This window comes from Limanda limanda, chromosome 7 (genome assembly GCF_963576545.1).
Source record: "Limanda limanda chromosome 7, fLimLim1.1, whole genome shotgun sequence".
In the NCBI taxonomy this organism is placed as follows: Eukaryota; Metazoa; Chordata; class Actinopteri; order Pleuronectiformes; family Pleuronectidae; genus Limanda; species Limanda limanda.
In genome coordinates, this window is record NC_083642.1 from 22,544,999 (window position 1) to 22,565,059 (window position 20,061).

General features: G+C 43.1%; 1 protein-coding gene across 2 annotated transcripts in view; it reads left to right on the forward strand.

Annotated features, from left to right (window-relative positions):
• The window catches only part of agrn (agrin), a 167,409-nt gene that overhangs the window by 37,322 nt on the left and 110,026 nt on the right, over positions 1 to 20,061 (forward strand). For both annotated transcript variants that reach the window (XM_061074735.1, XM_061074736.1), the window contains exon 3: positions 12,827 to 13,042. In XM_061074735.1, coding sequence (XP_060930718.1) covers positions 12,827 to 13,042 — 216 coding nt within the window. The remainder of the gene's footprint in view (positions 1 to 12,826; positions 13,043 to 20,061) is intronic.

Here is a 20,061-nt window from a genome sequence, read left to right on the forward strand (position 1 = left end):
ACAAAACCAGGGCACCCATGGCTCAGCCGGCCAAGGCATCTCCCTTGAGGGGCTGCATTCATCAACCCCCTTATGATTGGGCGAAGCTCTTTACGCTCGATACTTCCTCCCGGGGCTTTTCAGCCAGGCACATCAATATTAATCTATAAGCTTTAGGGGAAGATAATGTCCTTTACCTCCTGGACCTGAAATTCCCTTCTAAATGTAGACATCAAGAAGAATCCCCCGTCCTATTTTCACTTCTCCCATATGGTGGCACTAATTCCAATTGGCAAAAGGCTAGTTGGCTCCCACTCCTGCTTAGAAACACAATTCAACATGCTTTTGCCCACAAAAATGGTAATTTATTTTTAAACTATCCTGAATTCCCTCCAGTGACAATGGCAGCGGGTCCATGGGCACCTCGATGTGATTAGGCATAGCGATACGCAGCATATGGAGCCGGCCATCTCCCTTTTATTCAGCGCAGACCAGCTCAGCACTTGAGAGCTGCCACTTCCTGGCTCGCCTTCCAAGCTCTCCCCAGGTTGTCTCTGAGTCTCATCCTGCTGCCATCTGCCACCGACTTGGGCTCCCTCCAGAAATCCTGGAAAAAAAGGAGCACCCTCTACTCTCCATGGTGGGAGCCAGCATGGAGGCTCGGCTTCCTCTCCAGCTCTTTGCTTTAAAGGAAACTGCCGACGGCCTGAGACCCCTGGAGCAACAGCAACCAGAAACACTGACTTATCGTCGTATGGGAATATCTGGCGGAGTGATTTGGCGGTTCAAATAAGTGGCTTGAAGTGGTCACATGTTCAAACCATCAAAAGCTAAGCCCCTCACTCAGCAAGTGATGTGAACTGATATTTTGCAGCAAAAAGAACATGGCATGCAAAGTATAAAAAACCTTGTGTATTTGAAGCTGCAATCATAGAATAACTCAGGTACTCTAGGCTGCTTCATTTTTACTGATTTAAAATGAAAAACATAATTTTCTACTTATTACAAGTGCAGGTGTTTGGGAAATTCAGTTAAATAAAGCAATCTGGCATGCAGGCAGTATTTGCCATCAGAGAGATGTCACTTTTAAAGAACCATAATTCCTCAAAATGCGTTAAATTAGCTCCTTTGGCCGGCACTCACAGTTTGGAGAACCTGAATTGTGGTCGTCTGTAGCTTGTTACAGAATCATCTCAAATTACATGTTTGTATTAAATTTGTATAAATTTGTGTTAAATTTGTTCAGCAAGTATTTGGGATGGAGAGAGACCTAGCAACCCCAGAGAATATAACAAAGTTTCTCTTTGCTAACTCCAGCCTGACAAAGAGATGCATTATGGGTAAAAACAAACAAGCCAGAATGGGACTTTTGCAGAAAACACTTAACACTAAAAATGCAAGTTAACCGGATAGCCTGTATAAAAAATTGATGACACGACAGCTCCTAAAAAGTTAAGGAATAGTGTCTCACTCTCCCCCTGGTGGCTGACAGGAGTGGAACTCATTACTCCTGCCTTCTCCATGTTAGCAGATGGGACAGAAAACACTTAAATAAATCAGATGAATCGGTGGACCCTTGATGCCATGGCTCCATTCGCTGATCACTGCTGTGCAGACTGTGGCTTTAAATAAGGTCATTTGTGCAAGACAGACAAATTCGTATCTGTGTGGATGCAAGTCATCCATCTTTATATACAGATGTGGTCAACAGGCACGGAATATCATCAGAACGCCTGTCATGCCACATGCTACATAAATATTAGACAAACCTCCAGTCAGCGCCAAAGCCAGTGTTTTAAATGGTCTTTGATGAGCAGAAAACTTTTGTTTGCGACATTTACTTCCTGCTTTATTATATAAAGGCTCAGTTTTGTTTATGGCTTACTACAATTACAAGAGCTGTCGATGCAGGTATGATGTTTAATGCCCAGATAGAGAGGATTTAATGCAGGAAATAAAAGTATGGATAGAAAACAATTAAATAATTTGTCTATGACTCAGTCAGACCTGTTGGGAAGTGTCTGCTGGGATGAGGGTCCCAAAGTTAGTCTAAGGTGCCTCACATTTTTATATCTGTTTTTTTGTAACTCTGGTAGCACTCAAATCCTTAGTGAAAACGGCCTGGCCTAATTTTGGCGGATGACCTCTGGGGAAAGCCGCTGTCTCTCTCCTAATTGGCTGTGGCTGCGAGGTGAAGCCGACAGCTCTGGGCAAAGTGGGCATGGCTGCCTAGTTATCCCTTTTTAGTTTTTCTCATAGAAACTGTAGAGGTGTGTTGTGTCTGCTGCTTCCGTTCCTCATGAACACTCCTTTTATAATGTATTAACGTGAGAGGAAATGGAACCATGAAACATTTAATGATGTTGGTGTGGGATGGAGCGAAAAAGAGTGCAGAGAATAGAAGACAGGCGTGAACAACATGAGACGGCATTAGCTGTAGCCACTGTGGTGTGATCAGTGTTTGTGTGTGTGTGTGTGTGTGCTTCAGCGTGCATCATTACATGCGTCAGCATGTGCGTGTCTTTGCATCCGTTTTCCGCATGTCTGAAAGTGAATCGTCCCTCACACTCCCACACAATGCCTACTTGCAATTAGCCAGCATAAAGATTCCGCTGTGAGTGTGTGTTTAATAGGAAAACCAGGTCTTTATATAAGGAGCCCATCCCAGGTCTCTGGAAGATGACGGTGAGCTCAGACAATGAGCTCGGAGACGTGAACAAAAGAGGGCTCCGCTCCTCGTAATAGTGGCTTAGCTGAATAATTGAATTCAGGAGCATGCAGGCAGCCATGCTGGTTTTCTTCATGTATATTGCAGAGCAGCTGTAATCTCCGCTGGAGGAGAATCTCTGGCTGCCTGCTGCTGAGTTTCTGGAGAAGATGTGAGGTGACAGAATAAGGCTCTGCCACCAAACCATCTATTATTGATAAGGTTGGGCGGAGGGAAGCTTGGAGAGAGAACTAGAAAAACAGGAGCACCCACTCAACCAGTTGAGATATTGGAGGCTCCTGAGGCTTCAGTCCTCAGCAACTCCATAGGTTAGGATCAGACCGTGATCTACACTGCACTCTCTGCCCTGTGACACTTTTAAATCTCTCCTATCAATAAATACCAAACACATCTTAGTAATAAGAAGCACAGGGCGAAACTACCAACGCTGAAACCTATTGACTTCATTTTCACTCATAACTGACCGGGCCCAGCTAAATAACATCTGTTGAGAACACACTACATTCTGCTCATACAATGCATGGGCAATGGATAGCCACTGTAACTATAGCAACCATCCTTCTCCCGTGGAAGAGTTAAAGAATTACAGAGTTGGGTCAAATAAATAAATCATGCAGATTCGTGATTCAATATCTGCACACCCCAGATACTTGGTGTACAAGTGTTTTGGATCTTGAATTCAATAGAGTTGACGTAAACAAAAGGCCGTACGTGTGCATGAGGAATCCTCCTGTGGGCACAAAGACCTGTTTAGTTTATAGCTGGCTCTCAGGTGGAGATGAAACTGCAGGTATTGCTGAACAGACAGCAGCCTGGGCCAAGTGTGTTGGAATGAACCAGAAGCAAAGAAGACCGGAGCTGCTGTCTGTCAAACATCTGTATCAGCTGCATCACACAAAGAAAGGACCCTGTGCACTCATGTAAATAACAATAGCTTGTTTTATCTTTCTAAATTATGACTTAATCATTCAGTGAATAGTTTCACATTTCATTTTTTGCCATGAATTCAGTTCCGATGTGTTTTCAAGGTTTACTTTTAAGTTGATATGGTATTCAGATGCTGCACGCCCATACCAAGAGTGTAAGAACGAATGTGTTTCCGATAAAAAATATGAGCCGGTTTTCACGCAAAATTCAAGTTCAACCAAATTTCCACTGTGCTGTCTAATAAGCAGAAACCCAGCCTGTGAGCTGCACCTCTCCTCCCACCTCAGCAGAAAGCCGTTAGTTCAGGGCAAGAAATGATCAAACAGACAGAGACGCAAAAAAACTGGACCTGTGCCCAAGGAAAATTGCAAAAAAAGCTGCATTTGTGCCTACGTCGTCTTTGTACATGCAGGGAAATAGAGCCCAAGGTGCTGTATTCACAGGAGGTTTACCATTAAATATTCATTTTAATTCTCAGAGGAGGAGGCGTAGCTAACGTTTGTTTCGCGGCTTTTATGAAAACAAATCTATGGCAAACGTTATAATACTGGATGTGTCACTTTTCTTGACGTCAACCCGTTGGGGTATCTGTGATGTGATTGCCACATGGCGCCCACTCAGTTTGTGAGAGCAAACCACTGACACTTAGCAGTCATAGGTCGTGTTCATATGAAGCTCTTTAGCCAAGTATGGTCTCTAAGTCTGTCAGAATGAGGAGGAGTGCAGTTTCCTGTGTTGGTCACGTTCACTCTATCATACTCACAACATCGTTCTCTTTCCTCCAAGTTTTTGTTTAGTTTTGTCGCTCTTGTCCCGTCCTGATTGTGAAAGTTAACCAAATGTTTTTCTTCAAATAACCTTCATGTATTATTCTCCCATAACAAGCGTGATTAGGCAGATGTTCTCACCTGTCAGGAGCTGTCGTATTTCAGGCCTGATTTATGAAGACGCAGCATCTGCTATATTCTGAGACCTCAAACATATGAGTTAAAAAAAAGAAAAGATTGGAAAAGACCAATAACTTGTTAACATATTTCAATACCCACATTGTATTTACTCTGGTCTAAGTGGTTTTGGTTTATTGCACTGCACAATTTAAAGTCTTCCCGCCATCATTCTGGCTAAATGAACAAGGGTCAATAGATAATCAATAAATCACAGTGGCTACAACCCATGATGATTATCCACTTTATGTGGGTTGAATGGCTGGCTGATCATACACCGACCATAAGTAGCTCCAGGGTTGGTTTTGTAATATACTTTGAGAGCTCTCTCATCAAGGTCTCAGTTTAATTGCTTTGGCAATCATTGTGTTCTCAAAAGCCCGAAACGGTGTGAACGAAAAGAAAAACAACTTCAGGCTTCTCACACCCGAGTGTGTGAGTGCAAAGAAATGTGTTTTTCGCCATGAATTGACTTGCCACTTTGCCCCAAGGAAAGCTAGTTGAGCTCAAGATATTTGTCATCTTAAGTTAAATACTTACCCTTATACGCTAAACTAAAAGTCAATCAGCTTCTGCCATTTCTTTGATGTCATGCGTCTTTGCCTTGTAATTTAAAAGGAAATCTGCTCCGGTTTAGGTTTGGTCATATTTAGGTACAAAATTGGGAAAGACTGTGGCTTGGGTTAAAAAGGATTGCGTCATTGAGGCAAGGGAACCTTTGTCGTCATGTTACAATTGTCAACATGTGTTTAGGGTTAAGAAATAATTGTGGCTGTGCTATAAAACTGGAAAGGAGACATGAACAGTTTCACGCTCGTTAGGGTCAGATGTTTTGTTGGCTCATCTATCCACCCTCACATCCTATCTATGCTTAACTTCATCACTTTCTTTTGGGCTTTGTCACTTGAGAGCTATATGAAGTCTTCACTCATTTGTCTCTTGAACATGCAACTGCTGCTGTTTTTAACTGTATTGTGACAACTTTGAACTATTTCTGCTCAGTTCTTCTCTGCAGGAGTCCAACTGTTCCCATACGAATCTGCCCAAACTGAAAACAATAACCTAAAGAATACATATTTTTGTGTATTATTCACTGTAGCTTTGGTGTGGTGTGTTTATTTATGCTTAATGCCAGTGGGACTTCATTAAAGGTAAAAAAAGTAACCATAGGCAGGGGAGACTGCATATAGCAATGACAAAACCTCAGAGGAGCAGCAACAGTAGTTACTGAGGTGACTGAACAACAAAGTCAGTAACAAGCAGAGTTACAATTCATTTAAAATAAGACCTACTGTTTTTCATGCAGAGTGGAAAATAAAGCAAACTAACTCTGCTGTTTTGAAGCCAATTGTACGAAGACACAGTGGGTGTACGTTTGGAACTTTATATTCTTATTTTGTTAGTAAGAAACGATTGCACATTGTTTCTGAATCAATTAAGGCCTAGAGAGTATTTGCAGCTCATGTTTTTTAACCTACTGGATTGAATGAGGCATGTGTATAAACTCGGACGTGCTTGAAATGTAGGCTCTTTCCCTCTGCCCCTCAAATGTCTCTTTAACCTCCCCTCACTTCTCTTTCTCTCCCGCGTTCTCTCAGGAAAAGCTATTCTTGCCTCCCTTTTCCTCCCTCTCCCTGGCTTGACTCTCTGACTCCAACTTTATCTCTCGTTCTCTGGGATCCTGTGTAGTTCTGCTGTGTGCACGGCGAGAAGCTGCTGTTTGTAAATGAGTTCATCCTGCGTGTTAGTGAGGTCAGGACCCAGGCGCTCCGCTGTACCAGCCTATGTGTTGCATTCAGCGAGGAGGAGAAGAGCGGAATTGATTGCTCCCTTTATGCATGGGATTGGGAAAATACTGTACCAGCTTGCACAACCAAACAAACACACACACATGCAAAGGCATACTCCCATACTCGAGGACCCTCCATCTTCAAGCGAAGAAGTGCAGCTAAAGGCAAAGAGAAAGTAAACGAATAGCTCTTTACAGTTTGTTTTGGAACAATTTGTTCATTCTGCTGTTGCCCTGATAAAAACAGCACGGTTGGAAAAGCAGGACAAGAGAAAAGTTGTTTTCTTCTGGAACTGCTTTGAAAGAGTCTCCTTTCTTTCCCTCCTTCACCCCCTTTCTTTTCATTTAACCGCTTTTTTCTCATATTGAGCTGGTAAGGTGGGCTGTTCCTTTGTGAGCAGCTGTTTTCTTTATTTCACGCTGGGCCTTGTATGATTGCACTGAGGATCAATAATTGACTGCATCGGCCCCCTGACGACCACACACCAGGGATCAATAGAGGCCCTGCAGGGCTGCTTTCTCCCTTCACAGATTTGACCAGGTGTAACTGTTGACCACCCCGCCGTGTCTTTCTCTTAATTCAATCCCTTGTAAAGACAAAGTACATCACTTTGGAACTCAGGTCTCGTTCCTGTAAATAATCGTATCAACCAAGGCCTTAGTAATGAAGGGAACATTGGGAGGGAGCAAAATCTCCCAACTCATTTATTAACACACGAGATGAATTTGTATGTAGTTTTCTATTTAAGACAATGTTATACAATACTGTATTATAAGTTTAAAGTGTGCTTGGAAATAATACATGTTTAAGTGTATTTTATATAACTCTATATATTCATGTTTTATATTTCAAAGAATACAATTACATAAATATATCAATTTTTTATAAAATATACATTCATATAAATATATTTAAATTAGAATGTAGCATTTGACTTGAGCCATAAGACAGCAAATACATTATGGCCCAGAATGCTCAATAGTTTTTTAAACAATGAACAGAAATATAGGCATTGCTGTAGATCTATGAAGAAAAGTATAGCAAAAGGTTTAGCAAATTGGTTTTGATCAATCTTACAGTAAACTTCTCTTTAAAAGCAACTGGGAACCAGCACGAGCACCAGTCCGGAACTGGAACCTGGTCCTGGTCCTGGTCGTTGGAAAAGGGATATTGGGCAAATCACATGCAGAGCTGCCAGAAACAGGATATGACTCACTACACCGTAATTCCTATGACTGTTATGACGACTGCCCTGTTATCGACACGCGAGGAAGGCAACTTCTCAGCAACTGTTAATCAATATCACACCGATGTGTTGCTGTTCTCCACAACCACACAGTACCCCTTCAGTCTCAGTGCTGCACTTGGCCATAGTGAGAGAATTAGATTGTCTGAAGCAGTTTCTCCCCCCAGGGCACAACGTATTGTTGTTATTGTAGTTATACTTGTTATACTGAACAATATTGTTCTAAAAAGCGCTGTGAGGGGGGGATATAGGGGCAGTGAACTCACACAGAAGCCTCAAATGCGTGTACACCTACTCTATACCAACCACCTGTGTGCATCGTGGAAACTTTACACTCAGCCGGATGAGGCAAGCTGCTCTGCACCGAGTGCGTGACTTGCTGTTGCCATAGTAACCTGTCCCCTCATCGCAAAGGTCCTCTGGCACATCTACACCGATGTAGACGCTAAAGCCCTCTTAAAGAGAGAAGAGAGAGAGGGAGAGAGAGAGAGGACTGTTAAAAGGTGGCCCGCCCGAGGATCACATCTGTATTACTTAGCCTGAGCTGAGAAGAATGGCTCCGTTTATTAGCCAGAGAGTGGAAGATGTCCCTCAGGAGTGCTAGAGCGTAATGAATTTAGACTCATTCAACGCTAACGCAAAGTCGCCCCAATGCCACTGAGCTGCATCTCCCTCCATCAACTTCAGTTCCCTGATTTCCTGACAGTCGATAGGTCATTAATCAGCGCTGAAACCACGGTGTTCCGATTATAAACTGAGCACCACTGGCTTCAGCGAAAAACCAGTTATTCATTTGCCATTTGTGCATCACTGCCCCGGCTCTCCCGGTAATTCAGCAACTATTCTTGTCACCCATGTAAAGTTCAGGTCTGTTAATTATTCATGTGCACCTTCCCTTTCCTTTCCTTCCCTCCCCTCCTCTGGTCCCAGTCCTTGTCCGGCTGAACCAAACAGGAATGCAGTGAAATAATTGAAACCTGACAGGTATCTAGTCCCTGCAGAGAATAGTGTTCCTCTCCTAAAGAAGCCATTTTAGGTTTGTCCATTTCTGCCCCTTTTTTTCCACTTTGTCCGAGCTAAGTGTAACAAGGCAGCCAAACAAAGAGACATGACTTTGACCACAACTGGCTGTGGGGATATTTTCTTCACAGAGTAGGAAGAATCTCAAGAGTTATAGGATCTATTGCTTTCTGGAATATTTATTGAATCTCTGACACTGCATGAATCAATGTTGAAAAGCAAGATAACCAGCACAACATATTACACACGTACGATATAATTAATATTAAATAAATATATATTCCTCCACTGTGCATGGCAGGATTATTTTGTACAATATCATGTGAATCATTTTAGCCCAACACTCAATCCTGAAGTATCAGAACTGGCAACAACAACAAAATTGGGGGGAAAATTGCCATAAGAGTCCGATTCTCTTTCAACTCCCCAAACCGTGACGTTTGCTTCACTGCTCCTTTAATCACAACAGCGCCGTCCCTTCCCTCTCATAACACGCTGATGCATTGAGAGCGTCCTTGAGCTACGACATCATGTCATATTTAATGGATGAGATGTCTAAACATGGGAGGAAGTGTTACCTGGGCAAGACGTTTGCCTTGACAAGCACAAACTGGACACGCTGTCTTTTCTCCCCAATGGGATTTTCTTCCCCTGTCTGCAATAGAAAGGAAAAAAAAACAGCACGGATGTGAAGCTTTAAACGCCACAGGGCTGGAGGGAGATTATACCTCACACACCTACATGGACCGACTCACATGCACTCGTTGCACTCTGAAAGACTCTTCCACAATGAAAGAAGGTTTCATTGTGGAAATGTATTTCTTTTCACCAGGTGTCATTGTGGACAACTCTCAAGTGTTTCTGTGTATTCACCCAAACAGAAGCACATACCTTTGAAAGCTTAGTGTTTCTCGATAGCTCTTAAGAGACGTAAATATGTGATGTATACGTTTTAAAGATGATAGATAATTGCTGGGTGGTTTATTATTCTCTGTTTTGTCCTACTGTATTTCTATAGTTTTACAGCATCACGCTGTCAACAGTGTCCACACTGCACAGTGTAAGAACATATAAGTGCAGCCAACCAATCCATCTTTAAAAAGGCTTTTATTTTTTTATAGTATTCACCGTCTTCACCTCAGCTCGGCTGTAGGCAGCTGTCTTGCTTGGACACAACAGCAGACATAGGCTTTGTTATGTACAAAGAGCTGGGGCAGTTTACCTTGAGATGTAGTCAGTTACTGAATACAAATAACATGGCATTTTTTCTAAATAGAAGGCCAACTGTATTCCATTGGATTAGAAAAAAAAATATTTAATCTAAATACTTTTTGATTCTCTTCCAAATCAAACATTGAAAATAACTTGTTTGAAAGATGCACTATAATTTATAACCATCCAATCCGTCAAACACATATTATTGGATATACATCCATGACTCACCTTTACGTCCCAGTGAACAGCTCAGAGCCATATGTAATATTGGCACTGTACCACCAGATTCAGGATAAAGCTTCTATTTTGATAACTCATGTAGGCTATAGCCATGCTAAATTGTTTTTAACTACTGCTCTGATGTCAGTAGTCCTAATATATATGTAAAAATATATAATTATAAATATATACTGTGCTCTTCTGGACAGAGAGCTCAGTTGACGTTCCTGGAGTCTGCTGGAGCCATTGTCCCAGTGAAAAGCTTTACACTGAAGAAGCTTTACCTTTAATCACTTCTGTTGTTCTTGTAAAGTAATGCCTATGTGTCTCAACTATTATAGTATCTGGGTCAGGTACTGTTGGAATTAACCGTTGACACAAAGTTTTTGTGTGTGGTCTTCTTTTGTTTTCTGACCTCGGTACATATTTTACCACAGAGGGCTTCTTTCCATTCTAAAGATAAACTTTCCTTAGGTGGCAGGAGGATTTTTTTCCCAGGAAAGAACTCCCACATAAGTACTATGCAGTTTGGATGCTAGGTCGAGAGCCTGCACTTGATACCTTCACTTTGACACAGCCCACAGCTCTGGTGTCAGTCTTTTGTCAGTCAGCTAAGCTCCAGGCTAGAGTGAGATGTTCTTATAGGAAAACATTGCAGAAGAGATGTGGTTACAAATCACCGCGGGCAATCACGATCTTTGCCTCTTCAGTTGGTGTGTTCACTGTCAGTGTTTAATGTCTAAATAAAGTCATTTGCTTGATGACTTCACTGGAATTTACTCCTGTTGCCTATTTTGCTTTTGTTAACTGCAGCCTCAGTCGGTTTTGTAGATTGTATTTTTCATACTATCACACACTCTCCTTCCCTGTCTCTTGTACACATGAGACACAGTTCGATTGCATTTCACCTCTTGTCACTGCTCCTGTGGCTTCGACTCTGCGCTACACACTGACACTCGCATGCACACACACAGAGAAACACACGGCGCGTGGTGTGAAGTGTTGGCAGAGCAGTGGGCCAGTCATGACAAGGCCTTCATGCAAGCACCTGGCTGCGCGTGTGAGTATGTGAGTGTGAGTGACTGTGTGTGTGTGTGTGTGTGCGTGTGCATGTGCATGTGTGTGTGCAAGTGTGTGCGTGCACAAGTCTGGAAGTCAGACACCTAATGCCAACACCTCGCAGACACACACACGCTGTCAGGAATACAGATGCATCCATGGATAGCTTCACACACACACACTGGCACTCACTTCTTTTCCCCCTGGTACAAAAGAGAGTGAGCTCAGGTAGCTGTCAGGTGCTCTCCCACAGGGAACAGTAGGCAAGTCAAAAACCACCTCCTCGCCTGTCACACACACACACACACACACACACACACACACACACACACACACACACACACACACACACACACACACACACACACACACACACACACACACACACACACACACACACACACACAGACACACAGTGTGCTTTGGTGTGAGAAGACAGACAGAATGAGATGCCTTGGGCAGATGCTGGACCAGTTGTCTGTGCCGCACACAAAGAGTGTGCGTACATGTGTGTAAATGTGTGTGTGTGTGTCTATCACACTGTCTGCTGGTCTATCCAGTTCGGCAGGAAGCCACCTGCCAGTGAGTGGACATGCTGCCTTGCGTTTAGTCCTGGCCTGGGTGCCAGCGATAAGAACTAGTTTTGTGCGAGTTCTTGTTTGTGGGGAAGTGGGTGACACGTCCGCAGCAGTGACACTGTTGTTTGCCTGTTTAAACGAGACAACTTTTTTAGAGTCTTCTATATTTTACATTCTTTCATTTGTTGAATTCGACCGGTTGGTTCCCTGTGAGCGCCCTCCCACCACCTCGCCACCAGTGAGGCAGGGATGTCACGCCATCGCTGCCCAACAGCCCTCACAGTGGGTGCAGACCCACAACAGCTTTAGCTGCCATGATGCAGGTCAATTACCCTCTAAGTTGAAGTTGTGTATACACAACACAACATACTTATCCATCAAGCGAGTTCAGAGTTTTCTGTTTCACGTCTGATCAAAGCTGTGGAGTCAGATGGAAGTTTGGGATCAGAGTTGTTGTTGTTTCCCTCGTGAAGCCTTAAGGGGGCGTAGCTAACCTTGGTTTGTCTTCGTGCCGTTGGTTCCGTCCGTTCATGTTTCCCTGGACGGTAGATCATTGATGTTTTAAAGTCTGCTGTCCCTTCAGAGCATGAAAAGGAACTGCAACAACACTGAGGATTGATTTTGATGTTGTTGCTGACTTTTAAAAAATTTTAACACTGGAGCTTTTCCATATTCTGCAAAGGGCTCAGCACAGCCAGCAACACACTGTGCCTGCTCTGCATGGGTGGACCGATTCTTCCTGGATGAATTGAGAGCATCTGTGTGCTTTACGCTAGGATCACATTTAATCCCCGGAGCATTTGTGTTGCTGAACTGAGCAGAGCTCTGCACAAAGACCCCGACGGCTCACGCGTATTGAGATTCATTTGTTTGGACGTGCCTGTCTGGTGTTAAAGCAAAAACATAACACAACATAAACTCCTCTAAGAGGTAGAAAAAAAACAAAAGCGTAATGAGTTCATGCAGGATAAATGCAATGCCTGGAAAACTCTCATTAGGGAAAAGGTGTGTGATCAGACACCATTGAGCCAACTCGACTCGAAATGTATACAACAAATATTGAGATCTATTGTTGAACATACCCATTTTTAAATTCCCCTCTTTCTCTGTCTTTCTTGCAGGCTGTAGAGGAAAGCTGTGTGGTTTCGGTGCTGTATGTGAGCGGGACCCAACTGACCAGGCCCAGGCCGAGTGCGTCTGCAAGAGGGCGGAATGTCCATCCTTGGTGGCGCCTGTCTGCGGATCCGACTCGTCTACCTACTCCAACGAGTGCGAGTTGGAGAAGGCCCAGTGCAACACGCAGCGACGCATCAAGGTGCTGCGCAAGGGACCGTGCTGTGAGTACCATCTCCTACCAACCTGAGAAAAAACCCTTTTAGGAGACACAGGCAGAAAATGTCCATTCAACAGCAAAATCCATCTCATTGTCAGTCGTTGTCTTTTGAGATAATTTCATTCACTTTCAATGCATAACACCAGTGAAGTGAACTCATCTTATTTCAAGGGTTTTTAGAGTGGGACTGTGAGACATAATTACTTTTTAAAACGAAAAGAAAATAGACTCAGCTTAAATTTTGACATTTAAATACTCATGCTCATTGTTATAAAGAACAGAAGTTGTGCATTTGTTCCCTTTGGAGACATAAGAGATTGGGGAGATTTGAGCATTCTGTGTCTCCTGAAAAAATACACTGATGGAAGGTTTCTGGCATGATTTTTTATGTCAGCACGTGTTTTTTGATGTGTTACCACTAGTATATATGGGGTTTATACATTTTGAGAGATGAATTTGGTGCTTTTGAGTCATAAAAGATCAACCCCTGAAAGACCACTGAATGTGAAGAATTCCTAAAGGCAATCCGATTGGGAGAGTGACACTCTCCATTACCTGCTGTGAGAGTTGAATTTAAAGGCTGGGATGTAAAGTAAACACCTGCTTAAAGCATGGTGCACCATCACTTGGGGGTTTTCAGCAAACACCAACAGGACTTGGGATGTTTTGATGTTTTGGACAGAAGATTAGCAGCCACACACAAAGCTGCTAGCCCCTGAGTGACACTAAATTGCTTGTTATTGTCAAGTAAATGGATTTCTATTACACCATGTCCTAATACAGCAGGCTTTGCCTCCCTATCTTTATCTGCCAATAATAAAACACATCCCTATTATGTCCAATCTATTGTCTTTCCAATATGGCCGGGTTCCCAGTGCTTAAAAGCCACCTGCACTCTCACAAAAAAAATGTGTACCACTCAGTGCTCCCCTTGGAAGCCATTCAGTGTGTGTTTTATCCGTCAGCCTCAGGTGGGTGACTACACTCCTGCTGTACCTCTCATTGTTTCTCTTCAGTTAAAGCCCATCAAGATCCCGGGCTCTGAGAGGAGCAGCGGATTCCTGCCAAAGCTGCAACATTGCAGCAACCTCAATAACAGCTAGAGTGAATTGTCAGCATTGTGCCTGGCTGCCAGTCTGGGCCGTCGGCTAATTCCAGGGGTCTGATTACAGTACCAGCTTCAACCCGGCACTAATAACAAGCCTGGTGACTGTTCCCCACTGGCAGAGAAGGAATGAAGAGATAGAAAGGATGGAGAGAGGACAGAGGGACTAATGGACCAACATTTGTTCTGACTAAAAGAGGTGGTCTCGATCCGGATCAAACTGAACCATGGTTTGGTTTATCCACAGTGTAAAAACACATTTTTGGATAGTTCCAATTTTTTGACAGATTGCAGTAAGGATAGGACAGCAATAAACAGCTAAAGAAGAAAAACAAGTGGAAGCAGCTCACAAGATTGCAGTTTTTGTTGAAATGACATTGCTGATGAGGGTAGTCATATCATAATGATATTACAGTGATAATAAACAGTTTGTCCATTCAAACGGAAAGACTACAACCTCTGAATTGACAACATGCTGACATCAGAGGCTCATGTCAAATAAAAATAATAAAAAAAGAGTGCTCCCAAAATGTCAATATGAAACCATAACTCGCTTGATCCAATGTGAACAATATAACACAGACATGAACCCTTGACCAGACTTTCAAGAGTGAAAACGCACTTCGGAATACAAGTGAGTGAAAGGGTGCACACAGAGATCCAGAGAGAGAAGCGGTACTAGTGCTGTAATGATGGGTCATCAGTGTCATCAGAAGAACCATAATTATCACTGGAAGCAACGGCAAGCTGTCACTATTTAAAAAAAAACAGAAACACAATAATGACGATACTAATGAGAGTATTGCTGATAGAATCCTACTTACACACCACCAGAACAGAGAGGTTCTCTCTTGTCAGATCAGATCTACAACAGAAAGTCGAAAGTCTTGTTTCTTTTCATCTCTTCTCTTCCTGAATCTTTCACGTCGTTATCGATTCAGACTACTTTACAGAGAACACAGATCCTGACAGCTCGCAGACAGGTGTGTTATGGATGTTTTATTATTTATTTATATTCAAATATTCATACTGTAATCAGTGCATGGCGACCACTGGAGTAGCCTTGTTCACACACCTACCTCAATTCTTAATATTTTTAGGCCTGACAAAGATCACACTAGTTCCTAATGTCACCACTGCAATCAGTGCAATGAATGTTTAAATGTGAAAACAAAGTTCGTTGGAGAAATAGATAAGAAAGTAGATATTAAACGATCATGTCAAAGTTAGATACTTTGCTGTTATATTATTATTATTCTCACATTACAGGTTATAGTGTTAAAACACCCCACATGATCTGTAGTTAAATGAGATGACTCAACAACATTAATACAACCGTCAAGGGTAATGCAGACCATGCTTTATAATGTGATCCACGCATTGTTCAAATGCCTGCTTTTCCGTCTGACCTTTGATTAAGATCCCTTTAATCAGCTGACTTTTTGAGTAAAAGCAAAAAAATAAATTATCCAATTATGTGGATTCCTGATTTTACGATAGATTTTTGATTTCGGCCAGCGGGATGGTTTACATGCCCGACTTCCAGGGAGACAGAGAGAGAGAGAGCGTGTTACAAGGTTAGCCGAGTGACAGGTTCTTATTCTCTTTCAGCCTCCAATAAATTCAGGCGGCACGGAGGGTCTGGGCAGGTCACTCTGGCTCACATTATGAAGTTGTCAGGCCGGTTGGAGGAAAAGAGAGGCAAAGACGGGAAGGACGAAGAGGAGGAGATGGAGAAAGACCAGAGGGAGCTGAGAGAATGAGAGAGCTTTTAACTTAAAGAATAGTGTGGACGCTGGGATTGCTGCTTTTGTGCAAAGCCTCATTTGACTCATTGGATTTGAATGGCGGGTTTTTATTGGGGTAAGTGAATTGGCTTCCGTTCTGAGAAGCCGTCATGTCCAATGCAAATCAACTCAGGAGTCTTATCTGGCACTCAGGAGTGCCACCACAAAAGGAGTTTTCTCCTCACAGATTATCCCCCTTTTAAAGGGACTGGAGTTAAATGGAGCGTTTTGTTAGTACTAAGTACACGTCTGGGCCCTGGGGTCGGTTTTTTTCCAATGGGAGAGGAACATCAAACTGCAGATCTCTGGTATCTGGCGGATGCTGACACCTCTGCATGTTGCCGCTTTCATAAAGAAAGACAGTGTAGCCTTAGAAAGATCAACAATAAGGTACAGCCTTGCTCACGTCAAACACTCAGAGATTTGACTGTTACAGCTGCTTGGTCTGATGTTACCAGGAGCCTTTAATGGCTAAAATCAATATTGCTGGGTAACAACTCACAAATTACAGTTTGATTTGACATTACATTTGACATTATCCTGTATTGGACACTTGTTGCCACAGAGCACATTAGTTCTTTGGTCATTTAAAAGAATGTGTACACATGTTATTGTTAATTTCTGGTTTTGTACAACCTTTGTATTACTTCATAGTTTTGGCCTTTGCTCCTGTTGGTAATTACAACATGTAGTCATGAAGTGAATTGTTGAGATTTGTTGAGACTTAGCTGAGATAAAGTTCAATAACCCCCCCCGTTACCTGGAAGAGAACAGTCCAAGTTACAGCTTCTAACCTCCTGGTGTGCGCACATTTTTCCTGTGTTATACCGACATACAGTATATCGCATGTTCCTATGGCTTTGACTCCTGGACTTTGTCAGAAATTTGCAGCAGTGTCACCACATTCCCCTGTTGACCCTCTCTTGTAGATACTTGTCTTTTCCCACTCTTCTGCCTGTACAGTTCAGCTTATCTCAGTTTGGCTCAACAGAAAAAACCCACATTCACTTAACACTTCACTCATAACACTGAACTGGTTATTACAACATTTATGTGCCGAGCTGATGGCCCAAGTTTCCAAGGGCTGGACAAAACGACCCACCTGCTGTTGAGGCGTGGGCACTTAGTCGCCCCCAGAGCTCCTCTCTAATATTCACATAACCTGCAACCTTAATGGTTTGGACCGTCTCCGGCCCCGGTTTCTTCATTATCTCTCTTTTGTTCTAGATGGATGATTTGGGATTGTCGGGGGTTAGATTTCCGGCGGTCGTCCGGTCAAGTGGGCAGGCGGCGAGCAGATAACGGCCTCAGATATCATCGAAATTAAAAGGAGAAGCTGCGTTGAAATTGGCCCAGCAGGGGCGGCCGGTAACATTAGGCGAGGAGGAAAAGCGTACGTTTCAGAAAAGAAGGAGGAGAGAGAGAGAGAGAGAGAGCGAAACAGCCAGCAGAAGCACTTTCTGGTTCAGAGAGACAAGAGACATTTGGCTCTGTGTGTCTGTGTATGAGAGTGTGTGTGTGTGTGTGTACGGGCATGCACGAACCAGAATTGGCCAGGGAGCATGCACCGTGTTGGCTCGTCTAATATTGAACTTGGAACAGAGTGGTAAATACCCTCCCCTTCCCGGAGAGAGAGAGAGCCACAGAAGTGTTGCAAAACTCATCTTGTGTGGCCACTCTAGTGGAACGTGGAGTTTTCTTTTCTTTTTTTTGAAAATCTTTCTCCCACTTTTTTTTATTTTTCTTGTTGAAGAAGTGCAACAAGTACTGCATAAAAAAAAAGAAAGTGTGTGCGTGGGTGAAGTGACTGGGGGGTTCTGGTGAGTGATCAATGGAGTTTGATTTCGTGTGCGTGTGTGTGTGTGTGTGTGTGTGTGTGTGTGTGTGTGTGTGTGTGTGTGTGTGTGTGTGTGTGTGTGTGTGTGTGTGTGTGTGTGTGTGTGCGCGCGGAGTTGGCCATGAGCACGGCCCGCTGACTTCCTCTCTGCACTCTCTCACTCTGGGCTTTAGAGAGCGTGTTATCTCTCCAGCACCGACACACTGTTGTGTCCTCCCAGTGAAAGCAGAAAGGCATCAGTACTCCACACCTGCTGCTCTATCTGCTCCAACACACTGCAGGCACTCAGACCCGACACCACAGGGACGAGTACCTCCCCATCTTACACATAAAGTACGTGGTGCAACTTGTGGTATTAGGGCTGTAAGATACAGACATTTCCAGAGCTATTAAGTGATGTTCTTCAGCTGCAATAATTCTGCTGTATATTTTACTGTGAGCGGTTTAAACCTGTCTCATGTTCAGCTCATTTGCATTTGCAAGTGGGTTTTGTAGCCACTATAACACCAGCCAGATTACAGCTTCTAACAACTTAACTGCTCACTGTATCTGGATTCGTTTCCCTCCTGGCAACTAAATCATGATAGAGTTTTAGGGTTATGGTTTTGGAAACGTCAAAACATTTGGTTAGTGTTCGGAAAGAATATGGTCTCGGTTAAATATTCAAAAGCCAGCGCTGCCGTGATGCATAACATGGGGCATGTTTTTGAAGATTTTACTAAAAACCCTAATCTTTGCCTTATGCCAGCTTATGGTAACAACAACTGTGGTGTCTGGTGTGGAAGTAAACATCAACCCGGTTATTTTTCAGAGAGACACTGTAGTCACTGACTTTAACTCCTTTAATGACACTGTTTATCTCTACATTGTATATTTTATATGTGCAAAGTGCACTGTAGTTGCTCATATAAACTTAATAACACACTCATATTTTGTTGCTGTACTGCATTGGAAGAAGGCAGTAGAAGAAGGCGGAAACATTTATTTGGAGGACAACAAGTTTGTCACCAAGTAACATTTTCTACTTCCTCTTAATTGTTGTGTTTTTAGTTTTTCTTTTGTTCGTTAACTTTTGTTGAAAGGTCGATGTATTTAAATTGTTTCTCCCAGTGAAGCTCAAGCGGTCTCAGTAGTAACATTCTGTCTTTTGTCCGGTGCTGGTCTGGCCGGTTGTTAAGGTTTCTGGGCCGGGCCGAGTAAAGCCCAGATTGATCCTCTCACAGAGCCTAAAGCCGGCTGGGAAGGAACGTTTCAGGAAATCTCCTGCAAGCAAATGGCTCGTTCTGGAACCGAGCTGGAGCGAGGGAGGAGATGAAAGCCAACCTGCCCGTGCCTTCACCTCCGCATTCTCCCTTCCTCTCTTCCCTCTGCTACCATTTTTGTTTGTGCTTTGATCTTGCCTTTTGTAACCTCGGTGACAAGCCCGGTTGCCCCCGGTGACAGTGGAGTGGTGGTAATAGCTGTAGATGGCGGAGATGACTTTTGGCTTTGCCAGAGTAGATAACAGTGTTCTGCACAGTCAAAGGAGTCATCTCTTCCTCTGCATCTCCCCTTTTTACTCTGTACTTTCCTTCCATTTTTCTCTTTTTATTCCTCCTCTTGCTTTTGCCTTTACCTTCCTCTCTCTAATCTTCCCTTTCCTCTTTTCCTGCACTCTCTCCTCTTCTTCTTGTTTCTCCCATTTCCCTTAATCTTTTTTATCATCCATTTCTTACCTCCCTTTTCCTGTTTCCTTTTTAAATCCATTTTATTTCACCTCTTCTTCATTCGTTTGCTTTAGACCAGCCAAGGTTTGCAACTTTCGCTCTTTCACTTTATCTCATTCCGTAATTCTCTTGCACTTACCTCTTCAAGACTTTAAGACCAGATTTCTTTCTGTTTCTCGAGGCGCCTCTCATCAGTCGCAACATGCTTACACACACACACACACACACACACACACACACACACACACACACACACCAACACAGAGGAATCAAATTTCTCCAGGGTGATTACACATTTATGTGCATGGGCACACACACACGCACAGACACTAACACACATAGAGGGCGAGAGGTCATTCTAAATAACTTGCTTTTCGTGCTTTCATTTCCCCGGGGTATTGACTCTTGCTTGATATTCATAACCATAACATGCAGAACCTGACGGACTGACTGATAGTATGTGTGTGTGTTTGTGTGGGTATGTAATGATACTGTATTTATGCTTCCTCAATGCTACACGGATATACACACAAGTATACTTAGTGAAATATATACACACTGCAGGCATTTTGCAAACAGATAGTTGAA